Below are 19,942 nucleotides of genomic sequence, written 5' to 3' on the forward strand. Positions count from 1 at the left end.
AGGATCTATGATACACAAATAAGATATATTTTTGTTAATAGTTAAGGTATTTTAATGCATTTTTAAGCTCTTAGGCCCCAATCACACCAGGGTGGATGCATTTCAGCGTGGTTTCCACACAAAATTTAAAAGGGCGGTTTTGTGCATTGTTAGTCGCGTTCCAGAGCTGAAACGCAATTAAAACACCCCAAAACACACTGATCAGAGCGTTTCCATTCAAATCTGTATAGAATCTGCAATGATCAGCGCGGAAAAAAAGGCTCAGGGAGCATTTCGTCACCCATGTCATTCAGCGATGTAGATCCTCATCAATCATGATGAACAATGCATGACACAATATTGTTTGGATGTTCAGCCTAACTCCAAACATTCAAAAACCTGCAGCTTATCCCTATTTGTGGCCTACCACTGGTCATAGTATTCTGTCCTGGTGTATATTAAAATTCCACATAATTTGCAGGGTAGGTAACCTCAAAACTTCGATATTAACTGTCTAAAGATAATAGATGTTTCACTGTTAAAATTCCATTGAGGTCCATTGGTGGCACTTTGGTGAGGAAGAACTAAAGACCCAAGTTTCACATACACATCTTCTCATACCCAAAGATAATTTATATCCAAGTCTTCATCTACACTTTCTTCAGAGTGTCACGCACCAATAACAGCATACATTTTCCTGTATCTCTAAAACAGCAGTGGTCAGTGTTGGATGAGATTGGCAATAACATTTAAACTAATATGTAGACATAGGATATTTTTCTTACATATATTCTGTTTGCATCTATTCATTTCAGTGTGAGTTTGCTGTTGTCCAGTATGGGAACGTGATCCAGACAGAATTTGACATTCAGGACAGCCGCAGAGACAGCAGCTATATCCTACAAAAAGCTGAAAACATTGAACAAGTATGCAATGTGACAAGAACAGCATCTGCCCTCCTTCATGTCCTGTGAGTAAGCTACCATCAGAAAACATAGCATATATTAAGTTTTTACTTGTAAAATACTGATGGCAAGGGAGAGGGGGTGTGAGCAAACTGAGCAGTTGCCCAAGTTGCTGCAGTCTTTGGATCCACTGTCATACCCCTCCCTGTGCTTTCCCCGCTATTTATCTTCAAGACTGGGAATGGATGGGAGGTGGTGGGAGCAAAGGGACACAGTGCTGATCCTGATTATATCTAATCTGGCAACACACTCGGTTTTATTATGACCTTTATTCATAATACTAGATTTTGCCATATAGTACAACTCTGGCTGTGTCAACGCACCACACTACTATTGTCATAACATGTCTTAACTTGGGCTCTGGTGACATGTTGTTACTCTAACTGATATGACATGGCACTGTTGCTTTGGCTGAGATGTCATGGATTTAAAATTTTGTAAAATGCCACTTGCCAAGTGTGTGATAACATGACTTTTTTAGAATTGAGGAATTTATGCGCTGGCTTCCTGACTGACTGCACCTCCAAATCCAGTAGAAGTGGTTAAAGTATATGTCATGGCAAAATTTAAAAAAAACATATTTCATTCATCTCTGCAATGCTTGCATATTTCCTCATGCTTTATCCCTTTAAACACACCAAAAGTACAGAAATATTTACTGTTAATGTGAGAGAAATATTGTGTGCTACCGCCTTCCTCTTTGACATGAACAGGTTTGCCAACCTCCCACACCTATTTTTACTGACAAAAAGAACAAACCTTACTGATGTAGCACAATTTTTTTCTGAGAACCTGAAATATGTCAAAAGCTCCTATTAATACCTTTAACAATCAATATTTTAACAGTATAAACTATATATACACTATATGTAAGTGTTAGGAATTCCTACAATACATAATCTGCCTTGTTCACAGTTAACACATCAAACAAATGTGAGGATGACTAGTTAATTGGGTGTTGTGAACTCAAAGCTGCACAACTCCCAACATCAGAACTTTGGAAAGAGGGACACTCGGAGAAGGAAAAACAAGAATGCAGAGGCCACGGCAAAAAGAGAATACGGACAGAGAACACTTTGTCTGAGTCTACCAGAAAGAAGAACTTCTTTAATAAAGCTACAAACTACACAACAACAAACACAACTGTTGACAAAATAAACAGTATGGAATCTGTTATCTATGGTTCCTACTATCAAGCACCTGTGTTTTCCAGATAACCCATACTTAGTATGTAACTATCATCATCCTGAAATCAGTCTTTATAATATAACCACTCCTTAGATTTATTAAACCAATATCGTGTCAAATATTATCAATAAATACAAACTATGCACATATAATAAAATCCCCCTACTAAAAACCTGCTACCACAGAATCCATGGACCATGCATTTCTATAACTATATTGTTCTTGAATTTATCAAACATTCATAGATCCAGAAAATGTATATAACGCTTGAACGCACATGGATAGCCATTCAATCCAATGTCTATTGCAGATTATCAAATATAACAACATGTAGAATGCAGACGGATCAAAATATGATTATCCAGTGGGTCAACACTTTCAAATTGTTGTCAGACAGATTGTCTGTCTCCGCACTTAAAGTTTATGGTGTGCTAAGGGTTTAAAATGTTTAAAACATTTTGAAATTGTATCCAACTCTTACAATCCACTATGCATCAGCATATGTCTTTCAGCTGGTACGCATATTAAACTGTGTATTGAAAATAGCCACTGAAATAGCTTTACAGATAATTTGCATCCATACAAAAACATTAGTGTCAAGTATTGTTAGCTTGCTATCAGGTGTGTGTTCAATTTGACAGTTGTGTCAAACACAAAGGGGGGGATTTATCAAAACTGGAGCAGACAAAATGTGGAGCAGTTGTGCATGACAACCAATCATCTTCTCTCTTCAGTTTGTTCAGTTAAGATTTGAAAATGAAAGAGAGAGAAGCTGATTGGTTGCCATGCACAGCTGCTCCAGATTTTGTCTGCTCCAGTTTTGATAAATTTCCCTCAGAGAGTTCTTGTGACATATAGCATGTATGCTAGGTGACCCCTTTTGGTACTTACATTAAAGCCCATAGACAAAAATGTAAATCCAAAGGAAAATCAAGATATTGTTTCAGCCTGTGCCCACCTGCTATGCTACCGTATAACTCCCAAAAAGCAGAATAAGGGACCCCTTAATTGCATCATGAAAATAGTGAATTTTTGTTTCTGAACCTGTTAAGACCTGTTCAGCTATGAATTGCTTACCTTTCTTAACTGTACCTGTTTTTAAAAGATTGTTGATTTCCACTGGGGTTGTTTTATGGTCAGTTTACATGCATACAGTATTTATCTGAATTTTAATTGCAAGCAGCCCCAGAGGGAAGTGTACAGAATAGTTTGGGGGCTATCCTAAAAATGTATTAAATACAATTCTGGAAAAGTGATTAAAAGTCAGAATTTAGAGTTTTCAAATCATAGGTTTCAGAATTCTGACTTTAAAAGTCATAGGTTTCTTTTAGGATACCCCCAGGGATCTTCTGTGGAAATCCTGTAATAAGTAAAAACTAGTATTCCAAAAATATAAGCATACAGAATAAAATATTTAAACACAAACATAAAACTTGTCAATCCTACCATCATGTACATCTACAAAGCACAGTGTACAATTCAATTGACTTTTCTCAGAAAGTTCAAATTGTACTGAACCAGCTATTGAAATGCTATTCATTTTTGCAGAGACAACATTTTCAATGAAGATCATGGGTCCAAAAAAGGTGCCACAAAAATAATCTTAGTGCTGACAGATGGAGATATATTTCAAGATCCTGTGAATTTAACAACTGTCATCAATGACCCGAGGATTACAGACATTGAGCGCTTTATTATTGGGGTGAGTGAGATTTTAAACGTAAACTTTTATTATAGTGTTCCTTAACCATTTGAGTTCTAGCTTGTATATACCCCATCACTACTAGATAGGAATGAGCTTCAAGTTCAGGTCAACCATGAGTTCAATAGGAGCTTTAGCTGTTTGCATTTTGGGATAACAGCAAGCTAATGGGATTGTTTACCATCATAACAATCAATTACCAATCATTTATTTCCTGGACTTTAAACCATGGTCAAGTGGCATAGAAGGGACAATAATGGGGGGTTTCTTATGTGCCAGCCCGCTCCTTATAAAAGTCAAGTTTCCCATCAGCCTTTTGTCAATGTGTGTTGGAGTGCACAGGAACAGCTGACAGCATTTTCAGGAAGAGATAGTTATTGCTATAAAGTGATACATGCAGAGCTATATGTTGCTATTTACAGCTAATCCTGCTGAATTTTGGATGTTTGGGTTTTTGGATGAAAGCTTCATGATGTATGTCCTTTTCAAACTGTGGCCTACTCCAACTGCTTTATTGCTGACTATGAAGTCTGTACAATATTTCTGTCCTTTGTTGTCAGAAAAAAACCCACTCTAAATTGTATTTTATAATGAAACCTGCATCGTCTCTCCCTCTTACATTGCAGCCTAATAAAACAGCTTACATGGCGCCTGTTGTCTCTGGCATAATAGACTCTAATTTTTATTTAATTAAAAAACATGCCTCACCTTTCACTCTTACATTTCTGCTTACGAAAATTGCTTACATGATGTGCAGCGTTTCTGTGCAAAATTTCTGTCTGCTGTCACCAATATAGAGCACTAGAAGTTTTATTTTTGAAAAAAAAAACAGCCTTGTCGCGCCCTCGTACATTGCGGCCCAATCAAGCTGCTTACATACTTATTTATTTTATTTAGTAATTACCCATGCATTATACACTGCACCAAAATGCATTTATAACAAATATAGCTTTTTTAGCGGTATTTAAAAATATTTTATTTTTATTTTTTACTGTGTAGGGAAACATAACAAAAATGACTTTATGTTGCAAAACATGTCTTAAAAATGCCAGGACAGTACAACCCTTTTTGGAAGTAGATACCACAAGGTGATCTCATTTTTTTGCAACAATTTTGTGGAAATGAAGAAATGCGCCATTACTGAGGTGGTTAAAACAGGGAGTTAGGTAGATACAGCACATCATTAAGCTATACACCATACACAGAAGGGTGGGGAGGTAAAGTGATTAATATACAGGTCACATATAGTGGGAAGATGTAGATGAGGGAATTAATGTGCAGCATAAGAGAGGTGGAGCTGTTGATAGCTAGGCCAAAGACAAGAGAGAGATAAGATAAAAAAGATCCATCAATCAAATTATTTAAAGCCATTTACTTTGAATCTGCTGCAACCTACAATACATTCACTCATTCATTCATTCATTAATTCATTCATTCATACATTTAATCCTCCTTCCTCCCCTGCCTCCCTGACTCTCAAATGTAAACAATAGTAATGTTGACATTTGTAATCGCTATGATTGGCTATCACAAGACACAGAGCCACTCTAAATGGTTCAGTGTATTTTGCCTGTGATCTAAGTTGTCTAATGACAGCTCAATCACAGGCATTTAACAGGCACACTGGCCACCTGTACCTGTTTTCTGCAGCTCCATTTAAAAACCGAGCTCCAGAAATGAGCATCCACATCAGCCATTATTTTTATTATACAGCGTTATTGAGGTGATGTAGCCATTGTCCTGAAAACCATTGTGTCCGGGACCACAACACAGGGAACAAGGAACACAAACCGCAAATAAATAAATAAATATATAAAAAATAAACAAAAAAAACTGACAGGGTTTTTACCGTGCACTTATACCAAACAAAACAAGTTTTGGCTTTAGATATGCTTTATGCCGTTATTATTAGCCAGTAGGGCCTAACCTCTTATTGTCTGTCGATGGTGTGCACAGCCGTCTGAAATTATGCAATTATTTATATTGATCTATACCTGTAATGTTATTTATAGTGTTTTACCTATGGTGTTTTTTTAACTTTTATTCACATTGTTTACAGGTAGGCAATGTATTTAATGAGACTAATGCCTACAGTGAGCTGAAAATGATTGCCAGTGATGAAAAAGATCATGTCATTAGAGTAGATGACTATTCAAAACTGGATGGACTTCTTTCTGCCCTGCAGCAGAGAATGATTGGAATAGAAGGTAAGTGACCCGTACCCAATGCTTGTACAAAAAAGTGAGAACATGTAATCTAAAATACCTCTAAAGCTATTTACCACTGGATGTAGTGATTGGAATAATGACATAATGTTTCATACATAAGGGTATGTAAGTCTTTACACAGCTTCAGTGATACAGTGAAATAAAGTGAGAAGATAACAGTTGTAGCTGTTTATGCACCTGCTCTGGGACCGCTAGCCAAGATGCTTTGTTGTGGGACCATTATTCACTTTAATATAATTAATTCGACTGTACCAAGTGTGTCTTACACAGATAAAAGCTCTGCAACTATTTATTCATAAATGGGCCGGGCTATGGGACATGGCATACAGTCTATGTGTGTTTAGCTTCATTGGAGTGGTGCTAAAGTATAAAGGCGCACATAAACTGTAGAGAAAAATTTTCAATTAGCACATTCTTTGGAAAGATCGTTGAGTGAGATTCACTGCAGATCACAGCTATTCTTCATACTACACCTTACCAAACAATTGCACCTTCATTGTCAGGGCTTTGAAAGATCTCTAGAGATATGAAATCTGGTTAGCGATGGACACTAGAAAGTAAATCCTTTACTGAAGACTTCACATCAGAACAGAGAATGAACAGCATTTAATGAGCACAAAATGTGGAGCAGCCAACAGGCACCAGTATCTCACAAAACAAGTTGTAGAACTCCTGTGATTAAGATCTTCTTTAGGTTTTTAGTGACAAGCCAATGCAAAAAATTGACAGTTATAAACTATTTTTAAGCATGATCAAGTAAAGGTGAAAACTAATACTTACTATACTGTATTTAAATACTTAATATATGATAAAAACAAATTTGCAGGTTAAATTTAATGAAAAGGCCATCTAAAAATAATCAGTATATCCAGAGATATAGGCAATAAAATGGAATATCAACTGTCCTGTAAGCTTGGCCCTGTTCTCTCTTGCTTTCATATGCTTCCTGTAGGTTCTTTATAAAGGAACTGCAAGAAACAAGTGAAATCAGTCAGTGAATTATCCAGTAAATGTGGCAGTTGTGCTTAATTAGAAAGTGCGCTTAAAAGGTAACCTTTCTATCCCATGGTTCTCTTTAGGGTCACGGGAGGACATATACTAACCTCCTTCCGTGACCCAAAGCTCAGTATATAGCTGGTTATTGCCCGCTATATATTGAGAGCACCTCCACTACTGTTGAGATCCACCCAGCTGGCTGATTGACAGCGTGCTCTGCCTATCTAGAGGCAGAGTCAGCTGTGCTCGCCCCCTCCCCTGTCCGTTCCTGGAGGATCGGAGAGTGGAGGAGAAGTGAGCAAGCAATGGTATGCGTTCGCTCACTTCCCGATCAATAGAGCCGACGTCTGACAGTTGCAATGCCACACGTCGGCTCTAACTATGGGGATGAGTGTAAATCACTCACCTCATAGTTCTCCTTTAATTCTTTGTGAAGCACTAGCTGTAAATCTACATTTGTGCTGAGTGATTTCTTGAGTCGACGGTCCATTATTTAAATCAGCTTATCAGCTTAATCATTACATTAAGAGTATCTAAGATAAGAGTGAAGTGGATGAAGTTTACTATTATTTATTCAACATTTATGGAAGACTAGGGCATACTTACTTGTTATGGACCAGTATCTGTCCTTTTTTTGCATTGCTAAATTTAGTGCTCAGAAAGCATCCACAAAAAAGTGAGACTGAGAACCCTACTATCTGGAAAGCAGTGACGTGCGGTACCTCTTGCTCCGGGTGAGACATTCCCCAGCCTCGCCCCCAGAATGTCCCGTCCAACCCCTGCCGGACGAAGCCCCGCCCCACCTGACAAAGCCCCACTTTTAACTGTCCCCAAGCTAGTGTAAAGGAGGAAGGGAGGAGCCAGGGAGGAGCCTCCCTGTCCCTCATTTGCTCCTCACTGCTGAGGCGCTCCGTCCATGACGGGTTACACAGCGGGGAGGATTTCCATGCTGTGTAACCTGTTAGATGCCGATCTGAATGGAAAAAAGGCTGTCAGCTTCAGACATGAAGCTGACAGCTTTTTCCTCCATAATTCTAGGTGAGGCTCTGCACCTGACCGACACGTCCCTGTTGGAAAGCAAAGAACCCCGCTCTCCCTTAACAGTGTTGCTTTATTAGTATGCAACACATTTTGCAGTGTTCGTGTTGACTTCACAATAGAATATAGATACATTCTGGAGAACAAATAGTAGGCATCACAGCACGGCACACAAGTTGTCCTTATAAATCAGGTGATCTTTATACTGAGGAGCATTCAGTATAAGATCACCAATGCTATTCTTGATCAATTGTTTACAGGCATATTAGCTAACAATTCAAAGAGAATAATATCACTGCCAAACAAGTCTAAGAGACATGAAAGGCTGTCTTACATAAGGAATTGTAAAATATGTCTCTGGTATTAATAACTGGCATTTTATTTTTAGAACATACTTTCATTACTTTTCCGTCTCACTATCTGCGCAATACAGATTTACACTGTCATTTCACTTTACTATAACCCAGTGTTGTCCTATAGGTACTAAAGGTGATTCCCTGGAGTTTGATTTGGCACAAATTGGATTTGCAGCTCATATAAAAGACAAGGTATGACTTTTCACACATATATAAAAAAAAGGTTTTGGCTACAGTTACAGTTTAAATACATTTTAAACATTGCAAACAAGCAAATGTCTCTATTCTGAATATATATTAAATGGCATCATGCTCTAAAGAATACCCACATATGAGCAGACTGGACAACATGACACCTCTACATTATTGGCTATGGGTGGCCCAGTCTTAGAAATATTTTGTCATCCATGGTATGGTGTAGGGCTCAGAGAACAATAAATGAGGTTCTACAAGAAAATTAGCAATATGCCAATGTGGTACCATATATCTTCCATCTGTTGGCACTAAAAGTCAGCAGCTACCTGTACATGGGGGTAAATTACTGGCACAGAAATGATCATTTTCTGTAAATAAGTGTCCTATTATGAACACTTTAAGGCTGCATTCTAAGAGACTTTACATTACATAGACAATTTTTTTTAGACATTATATAGACAATTTGGGTGCAATTCTGATTATCCATGCATTTGTGTATAGGGCCTAAGTGATCCGACCAAAGACTGGCATTGGTTGACACAGGGGAACCAGTGAAGTTAAATAAATGCGCTGGTTTAAATGTACTTTGTATATGTGTGTGTTTTTGTTATCCATATACAGACAAAAATATATTCTAAAAGGATCAGATCTAACTATTGTTCTACTTTGTACAGGATACGGTGGTGCTTGGAGCAGTTGGTACCTTTGATTGGTCAGGTGGTTTGATGATTGCAAGCACAGAGACACAGAAAGTCACATTTCTCAATGATTCCTCTGAAGATGCAACAAGAGCAGCGTATGGATATTTAGGTAAGATTTCCTAAATAGCAAGAGCCATGGCTAGATCTAGGGACACCCCGTGCATTACAGGTTTATGTGGCATCACTGTAACCATTTCAACTCCTTCCTGCCAAAGGCTTTAAGTAAGAAAATTATAAATAATCATTTTACAACATTTTTTAAAGAAAAAAAAAACTTCCTCCAAAATTAACATTCACTGTTCTTAGACTCATACTTCTCCCTGCTCTACCTACTGACAAAGAGCTGAGTCTAGCATATCTTGCTGTAAAACATACAGTACTGCATGATGTAAACAGACATTTTTTGCAAAATTTTGCAAAGTGAGTAAAGTGGGCCTGCAGTTGGCAGAGCTTTATAGTCTCTTAAGAGTGATTGTCCACCTTAGACACAATGGGGGAAATCAATTGTGTTGCATAGTAAAGCAGTGCTAAACAGGAGCAGTGAGACATGCAATCCGCTACTGCAGCTACTGGCTTGAGCCTGCCTTTTCCTATGCCTTGGTATACAGTATGTTCAAAAGTCATCTTTCACAACCTATTTTCAAGGTCCTGAAAGAGAAAAGGGGTTCGTATGAATTAGCAAGCATAGGGACTAGTCATTGTTTTCTCATCAGGACACTCTGCTTTCCTGGTGTCTGGAGGTACTCTGCAACATACCAGAAATCACAGGCAGGGACTTCGAGATGCCAACTACAGCATGTATGAATGTTTAATGTGGCCACTGATTCCATTTATTTTATATAGCTTTTTATATAGCACCAACAATTTATGGAGCACTTTACATACTATTCATTCACAACAGTCCCTGCCCCCAAGGACCTTACTATGTAAGGTTCCTCTGGGGTATCATCCGGTCTCTAGAACGTGTAACACCCCGCCGTGTCGTCATCGCGGGTGCGCATGACGTCACCTCGCGCATACGCGGTGACATCATCGCGCACACATGCCCATCTGATTGAAGCCTGCCAGTGGCCATCTTGGTGATGGACGTCGGCAGAAAGAGATGGGGACGTTCACCCGGCGGGATGAGGTATGCCGCCGAGTCCCCTCCTCTCTCCTGACACTGTCGGGCTCTCAGGCCATGACCGAGTGCCCGATTTTTTTAGAGGGGGTGACTGTCAGTCATTTTGGTGCCACCCCTGCAATGGTGACACCCAGGTGCGGGCCACACCCTCTGCACCCCCCTTGTGATGCCACTGAGGTTCCTATCTCACAAGCATACATACATATACCGACATTACTCGCTTACCGACTTACCTGCTTTGCGACCACTCGCACTTATGACCGACCTCCGACCTTGCGTGCCAGCGTCAGTGCGACGTGTCGCCGGCGGAAGTGATGTCCTCCGTTCTTCACTGCGGGTCCCGATAAGTATTTTATTGCCCAATGTACAGTACAATGTTCAGTACTGTACATCTGCAACACTATACAGTAGTGTACTAATGCAGTACAGTACTGTATAGAGTTCCTCACTCAACGACCAATTCGTTTAACGACCTGGTCATAGGAATGGAACTCGGTCGTTAAGTGAGGAATACTTGTACTGGGGCTGATTTAGGCAGGAACCAACTAACCTGCCAGCATGTCATTGGAGTATGGGAGAAACCCCATGCAAGCCCAGGGAGAACATGCAAACTCCATGCAGAGAGTGTCCTGACCAGGATTCCAACCGGGAACCCCCAGATCTGTAAGGCAGGAGTGTTAACAACTAAGCCACGGTGTTACCCAGTAATAACTACACTTTTAAAAAAGATTTATATTGCAGTTTTCTGCATACTGTGTTTTCTGGTTATACTACAAAGGATTTACGTGCTTAATGCAATAAATTACAACCTTACCATTTTTGTTTCATGTTTCTGGAGACAGGATACAGTGTGACCACAGCAAAAGGAAAGCACACATTCCTTTACATAGCGGGTGCGCCACGGCACTCCAATGTGGGAAAAGTCCTGGTCTTTGAGGAAGATATTACTACTCATCACCTATCTCAGATTCTGGTTGGAGAGCAGGTAGATTTTGTATTATTTTAAAATAAAAATATAATGTTTTTTGGTCAATTTCGTTTCAAACGTTTTAAATATTTTACCAGCCTGTAAACAGATATGTGAAATTTTGTTGTAAAACACTATATTTAATAAATTAAACTTAGGTACAGGTTTCTTTCATGGCAGTTCATTTGCAGGGTATGCTGGACTTGTTAATAATAAAGCCCAGCACTGGCGTCTCACTTGTTGGCAACTTCCGTCTATTGAAAAATCAAAAGGAGCAGGCCGGGGGGTTCCTTCCCACATTTTACATAAATCTCTGTGGATAAAACTGGTGATCTGTGGTTCAAGATCTGTGTGTAAGATTACAGTTAGCACAAATATGTTTTTTTTTTAATGTGTGTAGAGCTAACCAACCCAGCAGGGCTACAGTTTTAAAGAGAGGTTTGAAGAGCAGGAAGAAGTAAGTAGCTGACAGAGGTTGAGCTTATGTCAGTATGGTTTAAGAGATAGCACCTGCACGTAGTCAGTGCATATGAAAGTGCAACTGAAAGACAAACTACAAGGAAGCAGAGCCAGCTGCAGATTAGATATACAAAGGAGCTGAGAACAACTGACTTTCTTGTGTAGAACCAAATTTAAAAGAACTGTAATTTACTCTTACAGCACAACCATCTCTAATAAGGTACAGAATGATCTGCCCCTAGACCTCTCTCTTTTTTTCTGATTATTTTGATCATTTGGGCATAGTCAACACATTGTTTAATTGCTTGGTGACCAGTCAGAGAGGTTGACAGAAATTCAGGAGCAGAGTTTTCTGTACCTTTTTTTGGAATGGGCCATTTTGGAGGCTCTGCTGTTATGGCTGGTGAGCAGTGGTATATCTGCATATACAGGGAAACTATTTATAAGTATTTGTTTTTCTAGACCCTGTGGCATCTGATTCATCTGCCTACAGTTAACTTCATGGTGCATGAATTTTAATTTCAAAGAGATGTTTAAAAACCTGTGAATGTTTGGTGACTGTCACATTGACTGCTGTATAACTATGCCCCATGATGTAAATTTTAATTTTTGTTTTACAATAACTCTTTAAAAGTAAATTTAATTTGCAATCACTGCATTCTCTCTGCCCCAATTCTAAGCACATTTAAACCCAAGAACAAAAATTTTATATATAGCAGTTTTCCAGTCTAGTTCTGATGGTTGCATTAGTTTCCTTTTTTTCACTTGGTAGTCCTGCCAGTAATATATTCTTGTTGTAGAGTGACAACACTTACTCGCTGTACTTTATAAATGGTGGAGCAGCGTTGTTACACTAGGTCAGGAAGTACGGAGCACCTTCCCCTTTTCTAATCTCCTAACATAGGGAGGAGATGTTCTGTAGCTTACAGACAGAACGCAGACGGGACTAATAACATTGTTTACATTTTCTGTGAAGCATTCTGAGCTCACTGCAGGAAGTTATGAGCTCACTGAATATCTGGCAGGATGAACAGGGGTTTTTAGCACTGTAAAAACTGTCAAAGTTTTTATATATTACAGCAATGCTTTATACTTCCTCGCCTTTTACATAAGTGTTATATCTAATCTTTCCGCTTTGTGTTCTAATCCTCACACAGGCCCGGATTTCCCACAAGGCCACCAATGCCCGGCCTCGGGGCGGCAGGGCGCAGAGGGCGGCAGCGGTGTCCTTGTGGGGAAGTATCGGGTGCTGGGTGGTAAGTTGCCTTCTCTACATCTAGTCCTGCTTTGTACAAGCAGGACTAAATGTAGAGTGAGGTAGTCGATTGTTCGTTTACATGTCATCTCGGCGATGTCGCCGAGATGACATGTAAAAAGTCTGCAGCCGGCCGGTCCGTCCGCCCCTCCCCCCTGCACTTACCTCTCTCCTCTCTTGCTCCATCCTCCGGCACCGAGTCTCTCCTCACTGCAGGTAGCAGAGTGGCAGGGTTAAAATTAACCCTGCTGCTCCATGTAGACAGTGAAAGGGGAGAGCTGTGCTCTCCCTCTCTCAACTGTCACAGGAGTTCCAGCACAGTACTGTGCTAGAACTCCTGTATTGGAGGTGACAGGGTCAATAAAGAGAACCTGTCACCTCCAATCACACAGGGGATTGTTATCACCTGTGTGATAGCAATAAAGTTAGGTGAAAAAAAATTAAATTGATTTTAAAAAAAACAAATATGAAATAATGAAATAAAAAAATAAAAAGGTGATTAAAAATAAAAAAAAATAAACAAATTATTAAAAAATAAGAAAATAATTATAAAAGAAACAATAATAAGATAAAACAAATAACCTGGCCTTGGGGCGGCAGGGAGAGTAAATCCAGCCCTGTCCTCACAGTTGGGGATAGCAAGTAAGAATCCATTTAGTATGCAGTACATGTACACAAAGAAGTGGAGCCAACATGTTTTACTTGACTTTTATCATCATAAGGTTGGATCATACTTTGGTCATCAGCTGTGTGCGCTGGATGTGAAGTCAGATGGCATTGTGAATTTCCTTCTGGTGGGGGCACCATTCTACCATGTCAAAGCAGAAGAAGGAAGAGTCTACGTTTACAGGCTCACTGATGAGGTACAGGCACAAATTATGTAAAACCCTAATGCATGCTAACACATTGTTCTGTTCATATTAAAGGAAAATTCTGGGAAAACATATTACGACAACCTATAGATCGTGTACTTGTTCAAAAGTTAAAGTAAGAGTTAAAAGCTTAATCAGGCTAGTAGTGGGAATATTTGCTCTTTAACCTGATAGTAGATAAGCAGGATGGGGAGAGGTACTTAGGTAGATTTTAAGGAGGAAGATAACTCAGGGTAGGTAACAGAAATGTGGTGACATGTACTAGTAGTTCAGAGTAGGCAGGAGCTGGAATAGGAGCAGAATTGACAGCTCTGAAAAGTGCTCTTTAAGGTACATAAGGAATGGAGTCATATGACTTAGCTGACTCTAGTGGGTTACACACACTAACCTTTTGGCAGGTTAAACAGTTAGTGGTCTACTAAAAACAATTTGCAGATCCATATGCGAATCTCTGTGTACGTTTGTTCTGTGCAAATAGAGGCAAAAATGGATGAATTTTCTGCTCAGGTTGAATATAACATTCCGAAAATACATTATTACAGCCACTAGATAGAGCTGAGGAGCATAGAAAATATATATTTCCTATGCTCCTCAGCTCTATCTAGTGGCCATAATATGGTATTAAATTACATTACATTTGACCTGAAAAGAAAATATACTAAGAACTTTAATTTTTGCCTCTATTCAAACAGAAAAGAGATTCACAGGGTAAATGGCTCTGCAAACTGTTTATAAATAGACCTCTTAGTGCAGGGGTGCCCACAATTTTTGTGTTAAGATCTACTTTTCAAATAGCGAGCTACATGAGATCTACCGATGAAAAAAAAACCTCCCTCGCTCTCTCCCCTGGCTGTCTCTCCTCGCTCTCCTGGCTGTGTAAACGTATATTCTTTGATGTAATACATAGCACTTCAACCACCAGTATCCACCAAAAAAGGTGTCAGGGAGCTTGGCTCAGCAGACTATGGCTAATAGGTAATCATGTGTGCACAGCTAAATAAATATACCAAAATGGAATAAAGGGGCCGCCATTCACACCCATCGTGATTTACCAGCATCAGCTTTGTGAGATACTGGTAGATCACAATCTACCTAATGGGCACCCCTGTCTTAGTGTATATGTATTTTACCTTTTGTATTAGCTGTCTGGCTGGCCTTGCCCATTTATGAAGGAACAATACAATTCTTGTTGAAGTTTGTTTCAGTGATGAAAATGCACACCTCAGCTGTAGATTGTTTAAATCTTTCCTCAATAAGCATTTTATCTCTTAACAGGGTAAATTTTCTTTGCATTTTACACTGTATCAACATCACTATTCTTATGCAAGGTTTGGCTACTCTATAGCTAAGATTGGCGATGTCAACCAAGATGGATACCAGGACATTGCTATAGGAGCACCTCTAGAAGGCAAATTTGAAGAACCAGAATCATTTGGAAGTGTTTATATCTACAACAGCAATGCAGATAGCATCAATACCACTCCTTCCCAGGTCTGTGCAGCCACCTCAAGAAGGAAATTAGGCTTGTATAATGAAACAATGTGCAGCGCCCTATAAAACAGCAATCCAAATTCTTCTTTCACTGATTTGATTTCGGCATTGATTGGTTGACTTGGTTTACTACACTTTAAAGATCATGTTAATACACTTTTCTATTTATGTAGTTCAAATATGGAGTTTACTGCAAGTCCTCACTGTCACTAAGTGTGCCAGAAAAAGAGATTGTCCTATACTGATAGAGTGAATAACACCTCACGGCAGTGTATTGTTATCAAGATATAGATACCTTGATTTATACTTTACTAAGTCCTTGTTTGCACTTAGAAAAACCCAAATAAATGTACTAAGGATGCAGGGCACCCATGGGCCATGTAACCAATGTAGGACCCAGTAAGTCAGTACGCCACCTGCTTTCCTACAAGAAACCCGTGTTCATTCAAAGCATAGGTTGAAGGTTTACATTCAGGAATATAAATATAGACTGGTAAAGGGTCCAAAGTACCCCTTTACCAGTTCACCTTATACCAGTGACGTGCGGTAGATAACCCAACCTTTAAAAAAAATTGTAGGTCTGCAATCTCAGGATTCTTGACAGGGTAGACCTGGCTTAGCACTACTTAGCACCCATGGTATTATGCTATTAACTGTACCTGTATGGTTGCTAATATAACTTTAATGAAGCTGAAGATGTACATAAATAAATAATCTCTACTCCATTACAGAGAATAAGAGCTACTGACTGTAGGCAAAAGTTGCAATTCTTTGGCCAGTCAGTAGATGGTGGCCTTGATCTTACTGAAGATGGATATACAGACATAGCAGTGGGATCCTTAGGAAACGTTATGGTACTTCGGTAAGTAAAAACATGTTAAAAATTGTTGTTATTATTAAAGCTAATTATAGTAACTAACTCTGGGATGAAAACAGGAAAATTGTATTTCATACTTACCGTAATTTTTCTTTCCTGTCTAGCTCCATGGCAGCACACAAAGGGTTAACCCATTCGTGTGCTGCCATGGAGCTGACAGGAAAAGTTATTTTACTGCTGTGCAAATACTGAACAAACTCAATGCTTTCCAGCACCGGTAGCTAACATTTTCTATTTTAAAAAAAATCTGTTGTTTTTATTTGCTGATTTTAGCTCTTATATTTTTTTTGTGTTACCAATTGAAAACATGCAGGCTTCTTCAATATAAATTTGCCAAATGTAGTATATTTATTATGAAGTTTTTATGTGAAGTGTTATGAGTTAGTGTTATGAGTTAGTAAAATGCACAGGTTTTTGACAAATTCTTATCTGCTGTGTTTGCATCCAGCAAATATACCAGCTGATATTCAGCCTAGTAATACTGAGTCTGTATTTTAATATAGTAATAGTGAATGAATCATAATCTTAAGAACTCCAAATTTTGCAAATCTGCTTTTTCCAACTTAGATTTTTAATATTTTTTACTGAATTGCTGGGTTGGCATGTAAAATCATCTGAGCCTTGTAAAATATCATGTTGTTTGGTATGAGAAATGTTAACATTCAATTTATAAAAGCATGTTTTTTTCCTTGTACAGATCTCGACCGGTAGTAAAAGCAAAGGCCACGCTGCAGTTCCAGCCTGAAAAGATCCCTCTTTCCTATGCAGATAAAATTGTAATTGCCTCTCTGTGCTTTGACATTACACCTTTCGAGAAATTAGGTAATGTTCTGTTCTGTCTTCACATTGAATGAGTTGCTTACTTATTTATAAGATGGGTTGCAGGAGGGTTGTACTCCTCTTCCTCCCCCTAGTAGCAAACCATATTTTACCATAACCCTCCTCTATTAGACTTTAATCTAAACATTCACTCCAGATAAAACTTTGTACTGCAACAGATCTGTTGACATATTTAAAATAAATGTGTGTTATCTGTTATAATGTTTTTTTGTGCTTGACATCTGGGAGCAAAACAAGAAGCATGCTAGGAGCACAATTTAAACATCTCACAAGAAAACCTCCAGCCTTACCCTTAACAAACAGGTAGAAACATAACTAGACTGCCATGCTTGCAGGTGTTTGCTCATACAAATGTGCATATACAAAATATAAATGGAAACAAGCATCATATTGGTGGTAACATTGTGTGATTGTGAAATTTTTCGAGTGTTCCCTAACAGTAAGGGCATTTAATGCCATTCATACAGCACTAGCGTCCCTAGATAACGCTGCGGAGTATTGGAATTCCTATACTCATCAGCGCCATCTAGGGGTGTGCATGCTGTGTTAAAGGTATCCACCCAGCTATATGCTGGGCAGAAACCTTATGAATAAACTCATTAGTAATTGATTTTACTGAATCAGGCTCTAGTTTTTTTTTTCTTTAGTACTAAAAAAAGTAGAGAAAATGCAGAATTTCAGAATACCCACTCTAGACAATAATAAAGCGTTAGGAGATTTTTATGTTCAAATACAGTATGGCTGATGTAAAATCCATTGGCTCAATTTACAGAATTTAAAAAAACCTATCTTTATTATGAACTGGAGCTTGATGTCTTCATTGAAGAAAAAAGAATTGCCTTCAATACTGAAAGTTCCAGCAGAGGAAAACTCTACCTTTTGAGTGACAGATGTACAAAGCCTATTAACTTGACTGTATTGGTAAATTGTCACAATTTTATTATCTATCTATCTATCTATCTATCTATCTATCTATCTATCTATCTATCTATCTATCTATCTATCTATCTATCTATCTATCTATCAATATTCAGTAAACACTAATGTTATTGCAGAACTTGTCAGCCAAAAATGACTTTGAATGAATTGTAAAACAGTTTTTTCTAAGTCATAATCTGCTGTTTTCATTTAAAAAATGTAATATATTGCAGCCTACCGGTTCTTAGATGTGGTGGCTGCACTACGTTAACTTTTTAGGCTGTCTATCCTTTATTTTTACCTGGTGATCATGCCAGTAACACATTTCCTGTCCGAGAGTTACAAAACTCATTTGCTGTGGGATAGCTATGGAGGAGCTGCGTTGTCACCCTAGGACAAGGCTACAGAACACCTCTCCCTCTCCTCTTCTCCATAGGGAGGGGTTCTGTAAACCTCAAATATTGCTGTTAACAATGTAACTGATGCAGACTGCAGCACAGGCAGAGAGCACACAGAGGGATTAATCCACAAACTTTTCAGGCAAGACCAAAAGGAATTCTGTACTTATTGAACAAAATTAAAATGTTTTCAATTGTATGATTACCTTCCCCGCCTCCTGACTGCCCACCTCACTTATGCTTGACTCTCTTGGACTTAGTTGTGGAGGTGGGCTGTCCAGAAAAAGAGACAGCATCACATAGGCTGCTGGACTGCAGTTAGGTTTTTCTATGGTGAGGTCAATGGTGTGTGGTGCTTTTTGTTACGAGAAGCTTGTTAAGATTTACAAAGTCTTTAACCAGTTCAACACTCAAACCTTTGTACCCCATATGAACCAGATTCATTTTTAAAGGAGGATAATAGGGAGAGTGAAATACACTCTTCCCCATAATTAGAGCCAACGTGTGACACTGAAGATGTCACAAGTCTGCTCTATAGATCAAGAACTGAGCGATCCCATACCTCAGATCGCTTCGTTCACAATCTTCTCCCTGTAGAGAGCGGTGACTGTTAGTCATCACTCCCCGTAGGGATTCCTTCTCTCCCCTCTCTGCTCCTCCAGCACTGACTGGAGGGATGGATGGGCCAGGTACAGCTGGCTCTGCCTCTCTCTCAGTCAGGTGGTGGGGTGGATCCCGACAATATTGTCAGGATCTTGGCCACAGCGCGGCTCTGCACTATCAGCATATTACCCGCTATGTGCTGAGTTTTGGGTCACAGGAAGACATTGTAAATGTTTTCCTGTGACCCTAAAGAAAACTATGGCAAAAAAGGTTGTATGTATAGCTATTGATTCAGAAATAACTTTTTAATTACTTCATATAATAAAGTACCGTATATACTCGAGTATAAGCCGAGATTTTCAGCCCATTTTTTTGGGTGAAAAGTGCCCCCCTCGGCTTATACTCGAGTCAGCGCCAGCGCGTCTTCTTACTTACCTCGCCGAGCGTCGCGTCACTGCTGCTCGGTGTGCGGCGCTCCGAGCGGGGTCATCTGGCAGTCTCCGGCCACCTAAATTAGGACCCGGAGACTGCCAGATGACCCCGCTCGGAGCGCCGCACACCGCAGCAGCAGCGACGCTCGGCGAGGTAAGTAAGAAGACGCGCTGGCGCTGACTCGAGTATAAGCCGTCCCGAATATAAGCCGAGGGTGGGAAATGAGGCAGCTACTGGTAGATAGATACCATTAAAATACATTAATATTTATTTAAAAGAAAAATAACCTAGCTCTGTAAGTGGAAAAGGGGGTACAGGGCTACATATCATGTACTATGGATCATTTAACCCATTCATAT

General features: G+C 39.2%; 1 protein-coding gene across 1 annotated transcript in view; it reads left to right on the forward strand.

Moving 5' to 3' along the window:
• The window catches only part of ITGAE (integrin subunit alpha E), a 70,883-nt gene that overhangs the window by 29,320 nt on the left and 21,621 nt on the right, over positions 1–19,942 (forward strand). The window contains exons 9-18 of the mRNA XM_018557629.1: positions 795–905; positions 2,569–2,647; positions 8,577–8,644; positions 9,322–9,457; positions 11,314–11,456; positions 13,875–14,015; positions 15,300–15,515; positions 16,247–16,377; positions 17,090–17,214; positions 18,005–18,153. Coding sequence (XP_018413131.1) covers positions 795–905; positions 2,569–2,647; positions 8,577–8,644; positions 9,322–9,457; positions 11,314–11,456; positions 13,875–14,015; positions 15,300–15,515; positions 16,247–16,377; positions 17,090–17,214; positions 18,005–18,153 — 1,299 coding nt within the window. The remainder of the gene's footprint in view (positions 1–794; positions 906–2,568; positions 2,648–8,576; positions 8,645–9,321; positions 9,458–11,313; positions 11,457–13,874; positions 14,016–15,299; positions 15,516–16,246; positions 16,378–17,089; positions 17,215–18,004; positions 18,154–19,942) is intronic.

Source organism: Nanorana parkeri, unplaced genomic scaffold (genome assembly GCF_000935625.1).
Source record: "Nanorana parkeri isolate BGI_ZX_2015 unplaced genomic scaffold, ASM93562v1 scaffold293, whole genome shotgun sequence".
Classification (NCBI taxonomy): Eukaryota; Metazoa; Chordata; class Amphibia; order Anura; family Dicroglossidae; genus Nanorana; species Nanorana parkeri.